This window comes from Melospiza melodia, chromosome 3 (genome assembly GCF_035770615.1).
Source record: "Melospiza melodia melodia isolate bMelMel2 chromosome 3, bMelMel2.pri, whole genome shotgun sequence".
NCBI lineage: Eukaryota > Metazoa > Chordata > Aves > Passeriformes > Passerellidae > Melospiza > Melospiza melodia.
Genome location: NC_086196.1, coordinates 61,789,912 through 61,807,713, shown reverse-complemented (window position 1 = coordinate 61,807,713; position 17,802 = coordinate 61,789,912). Strand labels below are relative to the sequence as shown.

Genomic DNA, 17,802 nt, shown 5'->3' with positions numbered 1-17,802 from the left:
CCATGCAGCATTGGACAGAGCCTGAATGATTTCCCCATGGCACACTGCACAAGAACAGTACAGATCCTGGCCATGGAGAGAAGGTCTCCCTTTTGCTCTTTTGAGCCTTTGTATGATTTTCTTACAAGAAAACAACTTCATTCTAGAAGGTGTTCTTCTGAGAACTCAGTGAATTTATTTGGCAGCCAAGGGATCTGTGCAGCACAACTTGGGCCTGAATGCCCCACTGCATGCACAGCACCTCACAGGCTGTGCCTGCTCAGGTTCACTGTTACATGAATCATTAACCCCTAAATATGTAACAGCCCCCAGTCATGTCCATAACATCCAGAACAGCCCAACTGTGTTTTTGTTGTCTCAAAACAGAATCCATTGGAGACAGTGGGAAGGATTTCCTATCACAATATGATGTGTCAAGCAAGCAGTCTGCCCGAGCCCTTACTCATCTCATAGTTCTGCCATGTCTCATAAGGGAGATTATGCTCTAATTCTCTTCTTGGATGATGTCCTGGTTCAGGGCAAATTCGGGAGAGAACCCCCAAAGGGGTTCCTCCAGAAAACCGCAGATTCAACCGCCCTCTCCCCGCAACTGGTTTGGGAAAAATACCTCCTTGGAGAAAGTTGGAAAAAACTGCTTATTGAACAATTAAACCTAAACAATATTGAGCAATAAAAGCTCTTGCTGCTCCAAAAGAGATGACAAACTCAGGAAGTCCCCTCCATGGGCTGTAGCTCAACTCACACAGTCTCTTATCAGTCCCTCCAGTGCTGGAAATGTCATGGCCCAGGCCCAGCCTGGTGGACCACAGATGAGAGCTGCCAGTGCTCTTCTGGGTGTTCAGTCCAGAGCAGGTTTAAACAGGTCCAAAGAAAAGAAAAAAAAAATCCATAGAACTTCTTTGCTAAGGAGAGCTGTGTCCTGTTGTCTGTCCATCTGCAGAAAAAAACAGTCCAGGAGGAGAAATGTGGAGGAGTGAGTGCAGTTTTCTGAAAATAAAAATCCACACTTCTCTCCCCACTTCACTCTTGAAACAAGTCTTAAATTTGCAAAACTTATTATTCAGCATAAGCAGAACATATGACTGGGGATAAAAGCAACATATAGTTAGCCCAGGATAGATAGAAAATCAAATCTGTGTGCTGTTGTGGTGGTGGTAGCTGAATAACTTTGTGACCTTGCCTCTTGAATAAGTGTTGACTTTGTCCTCTGTTGTGGTATTCAGGTATTCATGTGGTATTCATTATCTTTTGAAAGATCATCTTTTTGGGATGATACATAAGATGATTATCCTGACAATTCTTTCCTAAAAGCTAAAGTCCCTTGCAGTTATAACATATTTGTTTCTTATAACTGATAGATACCTAATAAAAGATAAATAGATACCTATTTTATCTATTTATCTCTGTGCAAATAGATACCTATTTGTATCCATTAATTATTCTGTTCTTCTGAACAGAATACAAGATGCATACTTGCTGCTTTTCTCTTTTAACTTGATCCTAAATTTAATTGTGGCCCTATAGTCTCGTCTCAATGACACAGTATCACTATGTCCCGCTCATGTATTGGCATAGGGCTTGTGTATCTTCATGTGTTGTTTTTTTGCATCATTATGATCAATTCTTAAATGTTTATAAATTTTTTAAGATTACTTTATATGTCTTCAATTCTAAGCCCTAGAGAAAGATATAATAATGGGAAGCTTGACTTTTAAAATGGTCATTCGTTTTCCAAAATATATTAAGGGGATTTTTTATTATTATTTTTAGTGCACAAATTAATGAGATAGTAAATTAATCAAAGGCAGTTTTAAGGTCAATATTTGCTAGTAACAAGAATTTAATAAATGAAAGCATTCAGTGTGCAAGGCTATCCTGCATTGGTGGCAGCTGAGTTGATGCAGGAAAGAGCACAAGTTAATAAGAGTATACTGCAATCAGAATTGCTCTGGGCTTTAGTGTGTGATGCAGATGCAGACAGAATACAATCTGACATTATCAAAAGTTTGATATGCAAGGCCAGACTTATACTTTGGGGTTTATGTTTTGAATGGGGAAGCTGAATTTTGGGAAGAAATGAGAAATGTCTTATACCACCACACAAAAATAAGGCTAATGGTGGGAGGCAATCATACTTGGAAGAGCAATTGTTATGATTACAAAGATTTGTGTGTATTTTATGTGCAATTTTTCTTGAAAAGAGTGAGTGCATTTCAATGTATTAAAATTATTTCTCTATATTCATTTGAATGTTTTGACCATCAGACTGTGAACTACTCCCACAATGTCTAAGAACAATACTATGGAATGCTGCTTTGATGCTTGATTTCATTCTCAGTTTGAGGTGGCGTGGGGGAAAGGAAAGTAAAGCAGAGCAAAACCCAATCTCTCTGGTTTTGAAGCAACTTGGAGTAATTAACCTGCAAGAACTACCTACTGATAAAAACTCAAGCCCCATACTCCCTCTTGTGGTTTATCTTGAAGAACATGAAAAATATTTATATACATATATGTATATCTATAGGTGTATATGTATGTATAGAAAATATTATCTATACTTACACAGAAGATAAAGTTTTAGTTTAAATAAAAACAACTTCCAACTTTTAAAAATGCTCTAATTTGTTTTAAATTGTATCAGAACATGTAATTCACTCTGAAAGACATGTTATTTATCTTCAGATTTAGTGTACTTCTGTTTTAACAGATTCTTCTCTGAGTTTTCAAAATCCAGTGAGGCAACTACTTGGCCTCCATGTTGGGTACTATAGAATGTCCCAGCTGAGGAGACACTAATGTCTACTTACTAATGCCAATAAATTTTAACTCTCATTAACTGTTTCAAAAGAAAAAAAAAAATCTTATGTTGAAGGACTATTCAAAGAAGTGAAAAGGATTTTCAGTAATATTTAGCAGCTCTTTTGGAGCTTTTGCCATATCCTTGATGCTTGCATCCAATTCCTTTCTGGCAGCTTCAGTCTTATAGATGTGTAACTAAGAACATTTCTGATAGGGGGAATAAATAAAATAATTGTTAGCTTGCTTTTAATTTAAGGGGGGATAATTTACAGTTGTAGTTACTACCATTTAAGAAAAATGAAAAGAGAAGTAGTCTTGACAAATGTTTCTAAAGTTATTAGAAACATGTTGACTACAGATGTGTTGATTCTGAAATATTCCATGTACATTTGTATGTCAAAATAATGGTATGCTTTATGTATCATCTGTACTTGGTAATAGCAAACAAACCCTTACATATTATTTGTTTGTGAGGGTTCATCTAATCTCTTACTCTTGAAATTTTAATATCTCAATAAATAAAAATACCAAAGCTTTCTCTAAAATGTACAGTTTTCTTATATTTCTTTTCTATGTGAAGTTTCATAATAAAGGAATAAAAAGGAGGTGACAGTAAAAAAAGACATCAATATTTCCTTTAATGTGAATCATTTATTTTTCATGTTCTTTCATTATGATTTAACTTTGGTTTTAGATTTCACCTTTTAGGCGTGATCAAAATTAAATTATGAAACAACATTTCATTAAAACTCTAGTTTTCACTGTTGTTTTTATTTTGCATGTAGAAAAGTGACAATAATGGAAGACTCTGATCAAAACATTCATCTGAAAAACTTGTCTCTTCAGCAAGCAACAAATGAAGAGGAAGCCTTAAACCTACTCTTCTTGGGGGACACCAACAGAATGATTGCTGAGGTGAGATTTGCCGCTCCAATCTTCTTAATACCACCAAAATTAAAATGGTGAAAAACATCTCTCCTCTCTCAAATAAAATGTATATTTTTGAAGTCATTGGATGTAAATTACTATCCCCTTTGTGAGTGTATTTCCACAGTGAAATTAAATAAGCATTTCTCTGATGATAGTGTTCTATAGTGGAACTGATTGGTGGCTCTTGAAGTCATAACTCACTGAAATTTAAAGTAGAATACAGAAATTCTCATTAACTATAGACTTACTTTTGAATGTGGCATGTATCAACATACACAGACGTGTAAAGATAAGAAAATATGTCCTTGCAAAGCATTGTCAAACATTCCCAGTGAAATTTTTCCCTGGAAGTGTTCAACACCAGTTTGGATGGGGCCCTGAGCAACCTGTTCTACTGGAAGGTGTCCCTAGTCATGGGATGCAAGGGGATTGGGCTGTTGGAACAAGATGATCTTTAAGGTGTCTTCCAACTCAAACCATTCTATGATTCTATGATGAAGCACTCAATTGTCTTTGAAGTACTTAATATAAATCCCCTCTTTTTTTTCCTTCTTACTGCATAATAAACACGTGGTGTTTTATGGAAAAACACAAAACAAACAACCTCCCAAACCAAACAAATAAACAAAACCCACCAAAAACCCAGATAGTAGTTCAAAGGAAATTCAAAATAAATACATGCCAATATTCACACACAAGACTGTTTTTACGGATTTTGAAAAATTAAAATTAAATGTTTCCGTATCTGTAAGGTTCTTTTTTCCCTTCATGCTTGGATATGGTAAATATAAAAAAGTGTATTGTATAATATGAGCACTGGCAATGTGCCTTTACTACAATAGAGTTAATTCTCTTTTAGAACTTTTTTGGTTTTCCTCCTCTGTATTTCCAAAAGGATATATCATAAATCATTGACAAGAAAGATACTTAGAGTATATGAATAGTCAGGTAGTTCTGTGCTCCTGCTGGATGACCACATACACCTGGACACAGAGGAAGAAGCATTTTATTACAAAACATAAATAGGTAACACAAATACTTGTTCTTTCTCAAGGATGACTGTTTCAACAGTTATATTTTGAGAGGTAGGAATATGTTAACGCAAGAGATAATCAACATAAGGCCTTCTCATAAACCTGAGCATTTAGGCAAGGAACTGCTTCATGATATTGAAATAGAAATATTGATACTATGTGGAGGAGAGGAACTTGACAAAGTGTAATAGAAGACAAAAGGGTTAATCTAGAGATCTAACAAAGAGGACTTATGACATAAAATATAATTTCTCTGGAGAACCATATTTTTAGATCTTGAGTTATGATAATACTTTCTGACCTCTGAAGATTAGAACCCTCTTAAGTAAACTTTAAAGAAAAAGAAGCAAGATTAATAAACCTAAATAGAAAAGAAAGTAAAATAAATGCTTAATTCATCTTTTTTGATGATGAGTTTGGCTGTGGAAAAGCTCAGATGACTGTCATGGATCACATATGACATGTGTAGCGTCTAAAATTGCAATCTAGTGTTTTCACCCTGAATAACCTTTCTTTGAAGAGTTGACTCTTTTGAAAATAAGAATGACAATTTAATTTCTGCATTGCCTATGCTAATGCAATCTAACTTGTGATTTGAGGGGTGCATTTTTCCCTCATCACTGATTGTGCTAAAAAAATGTCATCACAATATTAAAGTATTTTGCAGGCAAAATTTGTTCATTCATTCTATTTCAGAATCTAAGAGAATGTTTATAACTGAATGCTTCTTTCCCGCATGTAACTATATAGCCCAAGAGAAGGAAAAAAGGCAACTAATCTAGTTTGCTCAGGATTACTTTGCTTAGGTCCTTTTTTCTAGTTTTGATGTGTACTAGGAGTTGTGTAGATGGTAAGATGGGAGACATTTGTGCACAGACGATTCCTAATGTAAAATTCCAAATAGGAATTTTTTGTCTCATATTTTGCCAGAGAGAAATAGGCAGAGATCAATACAAAAAAAACTGGAGTCTTTTGTTGGCAGTTCTGCTGAATGTAAGGACTAGATTTTTGTTTGCTTTCTGATAAGGCAGTTTCTTGGTATGTTTAAATACATATGGATCTGCAGCAACAAGTTATAAAATCTGACCTGTTTTCTTATATTTTCTATCTGTTAAGACAAATTTATAATTTTGGTACCTAAAATGCATGCTGAGGGTTTAAAAATCAAGTTTGCAGTATAAACAATTGGTAACAGCAACATCTAAAAAAGCTGCTGCGTGGAAATAAATGTTTGGCTGTTTAGGTAGTGTTCACAAACCATTTTATCTTGGTATACTATTAATATATCTTCACCTGAAGTGGTCTTTTCTAAGTTTTTGTGATGGGAATCCCATATAACCTCTGCCTTTTGAAATAACCTGCCTAAACCTCTGTGATTTTGAGAATTCATAGTAGTTTTTAGTGTTTCTCTAAAAGCAATAGACTAAGGTAGCCTCCCAAGGATGTGCAGCAATTTCAAAACTGTAAAATCCTTTTCTAAGATTAGTACATCTGAGGACTGTAGTGACATGTACAGTTAGAATTTATTTTTTCCTCTACTGAAAAGCTATTTTGCTTTAATGAGGAAGGAAATGTTTTAGGGCATGGTTTGATACCTACAGCACTCCGTTTTTTTAAATTTGACACACAGTGTATAAGGCACAGTATTTGTTCCATCATTTAAAATGTTTGAAGGACAAATGGGGCAATCAGTAAGCTTTTGGCAATGTTTAAATATAATCTTTTCAAGAAAGAATGAAATTTTATGGTTTAAGGTTAGTTGTGGAGCCTGACTTGTGACCTATGAATTGAACTCATTCTATTTGTATTTATTGTACATTAATATTCTCTTGAATATATTTAGAAACTCAGTGGTAGTGTTTGCAATTTTAGTTCGATGAGATAGGAAAAATAGGATTTCAGTGTGTGAGCATATGAAATTAAATGCCACTTTTGACAAAAATGCATGCTATCTGGGTTAGTGCTGCAGTCTAGAAGAAATTACAACTTTCTGCTTTCCTAGGTTCCTCTTTGGTATCAATTATTAACTTCTTTTCACTCCAACAAATCTGTAATATTGTGTTATGAGCACCAAATAGTATTGTTATTTCAGCACAGGTGTTTTCATTTCCATGTGTGGTAAAAATATTACTAGTCATACATACTACTTTGAATAGTCCTTAAAATGCTTTGAGATTTATATGGATAAAAGGCAATATATAACATAAGGCTAATAATGTCTTCACCAGGGAATATTAATTACTTTAAAAGTTACCTGAGTTTAAAAGTTATCATGGTCTAACTGTGAAACTGTGCTTCTAGTAAATACAAAAATGAAGTATTGTTTCCAGGACATGATTGCACCTATTCTGATCCTGATATTTTCATAGAAAACTTTTTTCAATTTCAAACTATGACAAGTGTACTTAAGTACAACTGAACAGCACCTATACCTGTAACATATTATTTAGAAAGGGAACTAAAGACATACTGAGGTTTCTCTCATCTACCAGATATAAAGACAAGCACCTCTTATTCCTCTATTTGTATGCTCTTCCTTATAGGATAGTTCTATTGGAACTGGAGTTTAAATTCATTAGACAGAGATATCCATCTGAACTGTGAAATGACTGTAGTTGTCAAAGCATCTTCCTACAGATATCCCTCTGATTGTAGCACAAAATTGGAGAAAATTGATTTGATATCAATCTTGAATGCTATCAGTACTTTCTCTTTTTTCTCCTTGCTCTTCTTTGAAAAGTTCAGAAGCAAAAAATCCTTAAGAAGAAAAAGAAGTGCTCCTTAAAAGAAAATTTTGTAAGTTTTCACTGGGACATTCTCTCAAAAAACTCTGAACACTGAGAATTGACATCTCTTTATGCATTGGCTAATCACTAATTAACTCATACAGGAAAATAATATTCTTCTGCTGTCTAAATATTTTGATTCAAGGAAGAAAAAATTTCACTGGAATGGTGTAAGTTGCCAAGTGGCTATGGTTTGCAATATGGGCTTAACAACTGCATTTATCACCTGCAAAATTGTTTTGTCCCAGCGGTCCTGCTCTCTTTCATGTATTTTCTCAGTCAATGTTTTGGCAGCCATGCTTAACACATTATTCTTCCAGATAGTAACAGCTTCTGTTAGTCTAGTGGTGATTTTCAAACAGCTTTTCATACATCTTTATCCTGTTTAAGAAGCTTTCTCTTTCTTAGGTCCTCAATCCTTAAGAATGCTGTTTAGACCTGTAGCATCCATTTCTGGCTATTTTTAGTGAAAACATTTATAACAACAGCTGCAACAAATAAAGGATTTGGGAAATACATAAATTCCTGTATAAGGAAGAACTCCTCCAGTGTTTTGCTGACTTAAGATGGGTAAGAATTAGATTAAGATGGACAGCTTAGGTTCCAGTAAGTTTTTGGATGGTTCTTGACCTTGCATTCCTTGACAAAAATATCCAACTCAGAAGTTTCTTCCAGTATGACTGTGATGTAGATTCTCATTTGAGTAGAAGCCATCTTCTTGCAACCATTGTACAAATAGACGTAGCAGTTAAAGTCACAAAGCTTCTATACAATTTATTTAATTTCATCACGGGTATATTGTCATCCTGGAAAAAAACAAGACTGGCTTGTATGGCTTGAAATACACCTTGTACGTATTTTCCATGATCAAAAGAAGTGTTGATGCTTTACCAAGTCAATATTACTGAATTTGTCCTGTGCCAAACTACAAATGGGCAGCAATAGATGACCTGGCATTAAGTCCTTTGTAGTGTTCACGTGATATCACAAAGCATCTGAAGTCTGCTTATGTGGTTTATGATGTAACAGAATTCCTGGAAAAAATTATTCTTTGTAAGTAACTGCTACTCCTCAGTTGTTCTATATATAACTCTCACAATAGCAACCATCTGCTGAGAACCAGGCCACTCCCCTCTTTCTCTTTTTTTTCCTTCATCACATCAAATTAGTGTTAGGATGATTTCATATACATATGGTTTGAATACTACTAACAAAGCCAAAATGAACTCTGAAAACCACCAAAGGAACATTTTAGTAGGCGCTGAGACACTGTCCAGAAAATGTTGTTTTCTGTTTTCAAACTTTCTAAACGGATGAATTTGATACTAGCATTTCATGGTCGCATCCCATTTAACAGTTTAAATTTTTATTGCTATATGCTTTCTGCAAGAGTTCTAACAGAGCTTCCTGTATATGGGAACTCCAAAGCAAAGAGTATCATACTGCAGAAAGGAGTTTTGGTGTCTTGATTAAGCCATGGTTCTACTCTGAAGAAGGACTTCACAAAAATACCAGTTTGGGATTCTAGCCAATGACTTCCAAACCAGCTTCATTAATTTTTTTCCATTTACATGAGGAAAAAAAAGCCGTGGAGAGAAAATCAACGGAGTTTCTAATGACTAGTTCAGCCAAATCTACATGGAACACTCAAAATAAAGTTGTGGCTAGTGTATCAGAATAGACAATAAAAACCTTGTAGAGCAAATATTGCCATGTGCTTTTTGGAACTCAGAGTCCTGAAATTAGGTTCTTTTAGGATTTGAATTTTTTTTTGCCTCTGTTGACATTAAATGGGTGTGACTAAAAGCCCTTTTTGAAATAGACAAGGTTTTGCTTTAGTGTGAATCTCACATTTGCTTAACAATGCTTATTCAGAAGTATGATGATTTCTTCAGTTTCTGTTATAGCAACATTTGCTTTGTGCTTCCACCTGTACTGATACTTGATCTGGCTTAGACTTTTCTGCATTATACTGTGACTGATGCTATCTCTGTAGTGCAAAATGTCCTTAAATATCAGTTCTGTCAAGGAGAATGTGCTTAATTATTAATTCTGTTGGGGATTTTTAGCTGGGAAAAAAAATCCAGTCCTGCTGCAAATAAAAAAGTCACAGGCATCCCAGTAAAATAAGTGAAGCTGGCTCTGATTATTCATGGAATCAGAATTGCTGAATGAAGTACATTTTCACAGCATATAACTTTTTCTTAGTCTAACTGCATTTTAAGTAAGTTTGGGAATGCTTTCTTGCTTGACACCTTTCCCTCAGCCTGTTTATTTTCATTCCAACACTACAACTCACTTCCTCTTCATTTGCCCAGCATCACCTCTGAGGACGGCATAGCATGTGACTGCACTCTGATGCTCATTTCACAGGATTATGAATTCTAAAATTCTTCATCTTTATGAACTAATGAAGAAAATTCTTTACCTTCTCCCTCTGAGCTTGCCTGTATTAGGTAAAGCAGCCCAAAAGAAAATACTGCCAGGGCTGAAATTTCCTTACAGAATTTTCACCAACGGCTACAAGTATATGTTGTTTCTGCACACTACCTACTTGTTCATGTCCAGTATGCTGCCATTTTCAGGTATTCTGTACAGTTGTTTTCTCTAGCTGTGCTGTGGCTATATCAAGAAAATTATCTAGGTTAAATATATATGGTTTGCTCTCTTTTTTTTTTCTTTTATTTTTTTAAGCTGGATCTGTTCCCAAAAGCCATTTGATTGTGCTGGCACTATTAAGACTTAAAAAAAGGGAACTTGAAGTGGAGACAATTGAACCAAATGGCCAATATTATTCCTGTGAAAGGACAATTCACTTGTAGTCTTTTTGTTAAGAGCTGTCCTTTCTGGATCTGTAAGACAACATCTTCAGTACCTGCAATGGGAAGGCCATTTTAACATCTGCAGTGTTGCATGCTAAAGCAGATTATGTAAAAAAAAAAAAAAGGCAATATGTTTATATATCTGATCAGAATCACAGGATAGGTCTACATAAAAAAAATACTGCAGAATTAATAAAGTAGAGACCAGAGATTAATGTAGACAGTATAACCGAGATGTTTCTATTACTTTTTTCAGCAGCTATAAATAACTATAGATTTAGTTGCTGACTCAATAATATTGATTTATTATTTTACTACTCTGGTTTTTTGCAGGGTCAGCATTTATGTCCTGAGAACAATGTATCATACTTGTTATAGTTTATGAATAAAAATACTATCTGTATGCTAAACCTTTAATCTCCATATATTATCTCAAGCTTTAGCTATTTATGAAATGAGGATTATGTAAAGTAATTTTAGATTTAAGTTTCTAACAATACCTTGAAACAAGTAAACAAAAGTTGCTTTTGATGTTTAAAGGTATTTTATATGTTTTTTAATAAAAATGCAAATGTGATGGCATATGGTAATTAAAATCTAGAGTTAAATAACTGAGAGCTGTTTAAAACTTTTAGTTCTGCATTTCAAATATATTGAGAAAACCTCTGAAGTGATACTAAGACTGCACATTTCTAAAAATTGACCAAGACTTTCTGTGTTTTAAATTAAGGAAGTGTGGCTGTAGTTATTCCCAAAAAAATATATTCAAAGCCAAATATTTTATGAAAACTCTACCATGCCACCTAAAAGTCTGATATTGATTTTGCCAAGCAGAATTTTTTCATAAAAGTTATAATTCAGAAGTCTAAGGCCTTATAGGAAGTCCTAGTCCTTGTTACACTGGTAGCTACCTATCATAAAAAAAAAAAAAAATGCACCAATGAGGAAATTATTAAGTTCTTAGAAATCAACATTCAGTAACTTTTCCTCCAGTCAAGCTGCCCTTTTCTAGTATTCCTCGGGTAGTAAGGCCACTTGTTTTGCTGATGTTACCGTATTTTGGACCAACCTTAATAGCTTACAGTACAATTTGTCCAGATTAAAGTTATCCAAGTATTTTTCCAGAATACAAAAGTCAGGTAAATCCTTTTGGGTTCTTTTTGCATGTTCATTACGGGTCCAATAGCTAAAAAATGGGATAGATTATTTCAGTTGCCAGATTTCTGAGCTATAAAGAGCTGAATTTATTTATCCACTGAACATTGAGAGTTCTTTTTTTCCTGTCATTGTAGACACCAATGAATCAAGCCTCAAGCCGATCTCACTGCATTTTCACGATTCACATCTCCAGCAAGGAGCCTGGATCTGCAACTATCCGGCGCTCCAAGTTGCATTTAGTAGATCTCGCTGGATCAGAACGTGTTGCAAAGAGTGGAATTGGAGGCCACTTGCTGACGGAAGCCAAATATATCAACCTGTCATTACATTATTTGGAGCAGGTAAAATTGAAAAAGAGTAAAACATTTCTCCCTTTACTAAATTCCTGTTTAACAATGTGCAATGTTTTGGAAAACTTTATTACAATATTTACTCAGTCTTAGGCTATTTATTGCAGGGTTTTTTTTTAACATTGAATTGATGTGTCTTCCTTTAAAATAAAATATTTTAATTTAGAGCAAACTTAACAATTAAGCATTAGGATTATAGTTGGTATATAGGGTAGTATTTCCAAAGTAGTTTTTTTGTTTTCCTTGAAATACTAAAGATATTTACAAGATTTGAGCTATATTTCTCCTAAAAATGTTCTGCATAATCTTCTTCCCCTTCCACAGCTGGGATCAGGATGTATCACTGAAAAGAAAGTGTTTGGGCTTTATTTGGTTCAAGCATTTTAATATGGTAAATTATTGGGCTCTTCCCTCATGTGTCATTGTTTTATTCCTCTACCAATTTAAATCTTTGATCTTTTTGCGACAGAAGATATCATTGGTAATGTATTTATGCATTGACTACCATAACTGGATTTACACCAATAGTACTCATGGATGTAGTATAATAATAAGTAAAGAAATAAAATTTTGTTATTGTTATTATTATTGTTGTTCTAGTTATTATTAATCTCCACAAAGCTTTATCATTCAGCAGTTGTTACTAAAAATATTCACCCTCTTAATAAGGTGTACTAAAATCCCTATTCTTCTTTCAGTGTTGCTTTTTGGTTTTCCTCTTTGGAAAAGGCAAATATTGAGCAAATAGATTGCTCCTAACCAACCTCATTAATTAAAAAATACTTCAGACGGCAGCAGTGAAAGGAAACTTTGGAGATAAAGATTTCTAGTAAAAAGGTTTGGTTAATTATGGCGATTATTATTATGATTAATATGTTTTACAATAATTATATAATTATTAAGTTAATTATTGAAATAATTATTTAAATACTATTTTTAAAAATTTAAGGTTTTAATATATATCTCTTTGACCTACCATGATGTTTTTATGAGTGCATGTTTATGATGCTTACCAAGTTAGAGTAAGAAACCCTTGGCAATGAATGAAATCTCTTTTGTGAATGCTGCGCTATTAAGAAATCACTGATGATTTACAAGCGTCCATTTCAGATCCCACACCTGGAAGAGAAATTAATTTCTTCCTAAAACCAAATATTTAATATTGCTTACACAGTTACAGCATGCACTGTTCCTGTTGCTAGAAATTCATTATTTTGGGAATTCCAATGGACAATACAGTACTTTCTCCTAAGGCTTCTTTAAAAATTTTTATGTAGAAACATAGCAGGTAAGTGAGGCTGTCATTTAGGGGGACAATTAAGGAAAATACGGAGAAGAAAAAAGGCTTAATTCTAAAATTCAAATCTGTACTTTTTGAGTTACATTATAGTACATGTGCTATTTAGTAAAATATGCAGTTGAGGAGATCATCATTAAACCTGAAAATTTTGTGAGTGTGTATATGTGAAAATTCTTTAAAATAATGATTAGGAAGTATAACAGTTCTACTTGCTGGGGAGAATATTTTTCAGTTTTGTGTTAAGTGTTTTTCTGCTACCAAGAACAAATCTCTTGGATTTAATTTAATTTATAGTCAGAGATATTTCATCTGTCAAAAGAAGAAGCTTAAGGTACAGCAGGTGGCAGTCAGTCATTTACTATCGCACTAGATTTTTTTCATGCCCCTCATTTGTTTAAATTTTACCTTGAAGAATAATGTCTGTATTTAAATTGTACTCAAGGGAAGTGATGAGTATCACTTCCTAAAATGAATGTCTTCAGAATAATAAATTATACTCAGGATCCCTTCTTATTTATTGTATGATTTTTATGTAGTTAGGAGGGAAAGATATTATTTTTTCATGCAAATTTTAATTCCTATTTTAGAGAAATACTGTTGGAAATAGGCATGTTGTATTCTGTCTGGGATTGTGTATTAATAGAAATGTTTTCTAATATTGAATAAAAGACCACCAAAGACAGTAAAAATGTCTTTTTTCCCCCAAATAATTGGGAATTTAACCATTCAATCCTGAACTTGCAGTGAATAATATATTAAAGTGCACAAATTCTTCAAAATTTTAATTTCTTATTAAAATTCACAAGTCTTTATCTATCTACTGGTGGTCAAGTGTTGATTTATGCCATTTTGAAATACTTTTCATGGTAAAATAGTCATATTAAATGATTTTTATCAAGATGACAATAAGAACACAGTTCTGTGTTACCACGCTTGATCTACTTGTTAAATATCGGCAGCATGTTAAAAAAATCTTCAAATAAATCCACTATACTTTTACTCCAAGCAGCCCCTACATGTAGAGAGAAATGAAGATAGTTCTTTGTAGCTGATCTGAAATGATAGCAGGAATTTGGAAGTACTTATTACTATATCTGGGTAGGGTTTTTTTCTGAGAGATGTAGTAGCGCATTCTGGAATTACAACTGTAGTGTAACTGTGCATATGTAGATATTCCCTTAAGACAGAAATATAGAAGATCCTGGATCAGATTTAGAGTTGCAAATTAAGTTGTACTGCCATGTGATTTGACACTATAATGGAATTATTTCCCCCAAAAAAACCCCAGGTTACTGTGTTCTCATTGCTTTAATGAATGTGCTTGTTAACCCTCTTTTAACACATGTTCCTTTTACAGAATGTTGAAAGATTTTTATCCATTAATGGATGGTTGCTGCCCAAATTTACCAAAGAGGTTTTTTTTTATAGTTTGTTTGTTTGCTTGGGGTTTTTTGTTTTGTTTGTTCGTTGGGTTTTTTTTCTGCAAAGACCACAGTTTAAGCTTCTAAACTCTACCAGAAATGGGAAGTAGGATGGGAAACAAAGAGAAGACCTCTGAAGCAGGAATATGGCATCAGAGCATGTGATACACTAAACAGCAAGATAGAGGTGTACCTGACAGCTGTTTCTGCAAGTGATGCACGCCAAAATGCCCATCTCTTGAGGATTCTCTGAGAACAGGATGGCATGAGATCCTGGTGCAAATCTGCTCCTTGCACGAAGGACGTGGATGGAAACAGGGACCCTTGGGCACACTTCAGATCATGTCATATTCACTTGCGAGTCTTGCACTTTCTCTTGCGCTAGCAGTGTTTCCACATGTGTCAGTGGAGTTATTTGTGAGTGACTGTACCTGCTCTCTTTCATATAGGATACAATTTTACAAAATGTGAGAAGAGTTCTGACTGCTACTAGGGCTTAAGGTGGTTTATCCGACCCACTCAAAATGAAGCTTTCTGCTTTAGTGACATTATTAAGCATAAAATTGCAGCTATTAAAAAAACCCTTTTTATATCTAAAGGATAATAACACCTTCTTAAATGAGACAATTTTCTGATTTTTGCATTTGGTGCCTCTTAGAGAATCCAGGTTCAGCTTCTGTACAGGTGGTCTTTGTAACTTTGTCAAAGTATTCATGAGTCTCCTCTTTCTATTCCAGATTACTTGATTGGATTGTGAAGATCTATGTAGATGAAGTTTTATTAATGGGACTTTGAACTAAAATAATTTGTGTTATAAGACTGTCACGTGACAGTGCAATGGGTTCTGCATCATGATTGCTGGTCACAGCTTTCCAGCATTAGTGCGGGAGGGTTCAGATTCTAACTGGGCTGCAGACTTCCTGCATGGACTTCAGAAAAAATGAACTTCCCTGTAACGATGTTCCCATTTTTAATGGAAATAACTTATCTTCTCTCTGGCTCTTTTCTCATCTTGTCTATTCCATTTATGGTCTCTGTGTGGCAGAGGCTGAGAATGTGCTTATTAATGTATGTGCTAGAGTACTATGAAATTTCTATGCAATATTATAAAGTAACAAAGTTTTAACGTGTTTCTATATAACAAGTTGTAACATATGAGATTTGAAACCCTTGATCCAGGAAGGGGTTTCTAGATCCCTTTGCAAGACAGTAATTTTCTTATTATGCATTTGTATTCCTCAGGGCTGCCAGTGTAAGACTTATAGCTTTAACTTTGTGAAGACCATTTGGAGAAACTAATGCCACAAAAAAGTCACTACTGAATTTTCTAAAATAGCATTTTTTTAATGTAGTGTAAACAAAATATACACTGATATGTAACATTTATTAAAGAAAAAACAACTCCTAATCATTTAGGAGAGCTTGCACAACTCATATAGCTGATGATTTTCAGTACAGTGCTTGGCCAGATAACAGTTCATATCTTTTATATCACAGGACATCATGGGGTAATCTAGCTTTTTATTTAATAATTAGGTCCCATAATGTAAACAGCTGAGGAGGGAAACTGAGAACGGTAGGTGTACAATTTCCTTTCTGGCCAAGGCATATATATTCTAAACTGAATCATTTCTTTCCAGCAGTACATTGTAATCATGCACCTTTTTATTTGTGCTTTGCTTTCCAAGACATTTTCTCAGAAATAAATTTATTGGCCCATGTACAAAGTGCATGTTTTAAGAATGTGTCATTTTTAAAGCATGCTTTAGCAAATATTGAGGAAGTTTTTACTTTAATACTATACATATTTTGTAGTTATGACAAAAAATGTATGAGGAAGATTTTCATTGAATTCCTGTGTCTTAGGAAAACCTGTGGGTTTGAGTTTATCATGTTCAGTTTCCATGTTGCTGAGAGACTGTAAGGCTAGGGCATGATAAAATTTAATGTATTTGGTCTTTCAGGTCCAGCTCCTACAAAGACATATAAACATACTGAATTTTAACTTGGAATTCTTTCAATAAAGCCAGTGGGTTTGAAGCTAACAGTGGAGTGCATAAGCATCCCAGTTTTGTTGTCTCAAAAGTTCTTGAGCAGATTGGATTTGTTCTTTATATGTTTTATATGTTGGATATGTTCTTTATACATCAAACATTATGAGACATATAAGTTTAAGTATTTTATTTTTGCTATTGTTTCAGGTAATAATTGCCCTTGCAGAGAAAAACCGGTCCCACATTCCTTACCGAAACTCTATGATGACCTCAGTGCTAAGAGACAGCCTGGGAGGAAACTGCATGACTACCATGATAGCAATGCTTGCTATGGACAAAAGAAATATAGATGTATGTTATTTCTATCTTGAACAAAAATCTTGTCACTTCTCTCTAGATCCTACTCTTTTGATTTTTAGTATAGATTAAAATTCAAGTGTATAAGCTTTTATTCTTATCTTTTTGAAAGGATATTTTAATTTTGTTTCTAGGAGATAATTTGGAATAGAAATAGATAATTAATGAAAAATGCTTTAGGATAGAAACAAATCATTTAGAAAAATGTGCTTTTCTCCAAGTAATCTCAAGTCAAGGAGCAGTTGGGAAATGACTTGCACCTAGTGATGAGCTACACTTTTTTTTTAATTTACTGATTTCCTGGTGAATAAATTTTTGAGTTATGAAAGTACATTTCCACTTAAAACCTTGGCAGAACTTCTGTTAGACTTCTTTGGAGTCAATTTTATAGAATATGGTAGACAAATGGAGCATTCACTTGGAAAGAAAGGGAATTGGGAGGGTAGTTTGGGATTTATGGAAATGTTTCAAATATTTTGTATCCTGTCACCGATTTCCTGAACTGGAATTATGTGTAGTGATGTTTTCTCTTTTTTGCAAATAGATCTGTATTGGTTTTTATCAAAAGTCTGTAGTTTTTATCAAAGGGCTCCAGACAGATGTAATGGGGCTACATCTGTCTGGAGATTGGTCAGCAATGATATTATTCAAGGATCTGTTCCAGGGACAGTTCTGTTCAATTCATTCATCAATGATCTGGATGCAGGAGTTGAATGGCCCACTAGCATGTTTGCTGATGATGCCAAACTGGGAGATGCTGTTGACTCTCTTGAGAGACAGAAGGCCTGGCAGATGGATCTAGATATATTGGAGCATAAGTCTGTGATTATTGGGATGAAATTTAACAAGTT

The 17,802-nt window shown here is 34.2% G+C and overlaps 1 protein-coding gene across 7 annotated transcripts in view; it reads left to right on the top strand.

Moving 5' to 3' along the window:
* KIF6 (kinesin family member 6) overlaps positions 1-17,802 on the top strand; it is a 156,759-nt gene that overhangs the window by 23,723 nt on the left and 115,234 nt on the right. For all 7 annotated transcript variants that reach the window (XM_063152014.1, XM_063152015.1, XM_063152013.1 and 4 more), the window contains 3 exons: positions 3,585-3,714; positions 11,664-11,870; positions 16,802-16,945. In XM_063152014.1, coding sequence (XP_063008084.1) covers positions 3,585-3,714; positions 11,664-11,870; positions 16,802-16,945 — 481 coding nt within the window. The remainder of the gene's footprint in view (positions 1-3,584; positions 3,715-11,663; positions 11,871-16,801; positions 16,946-17,802) is intronic.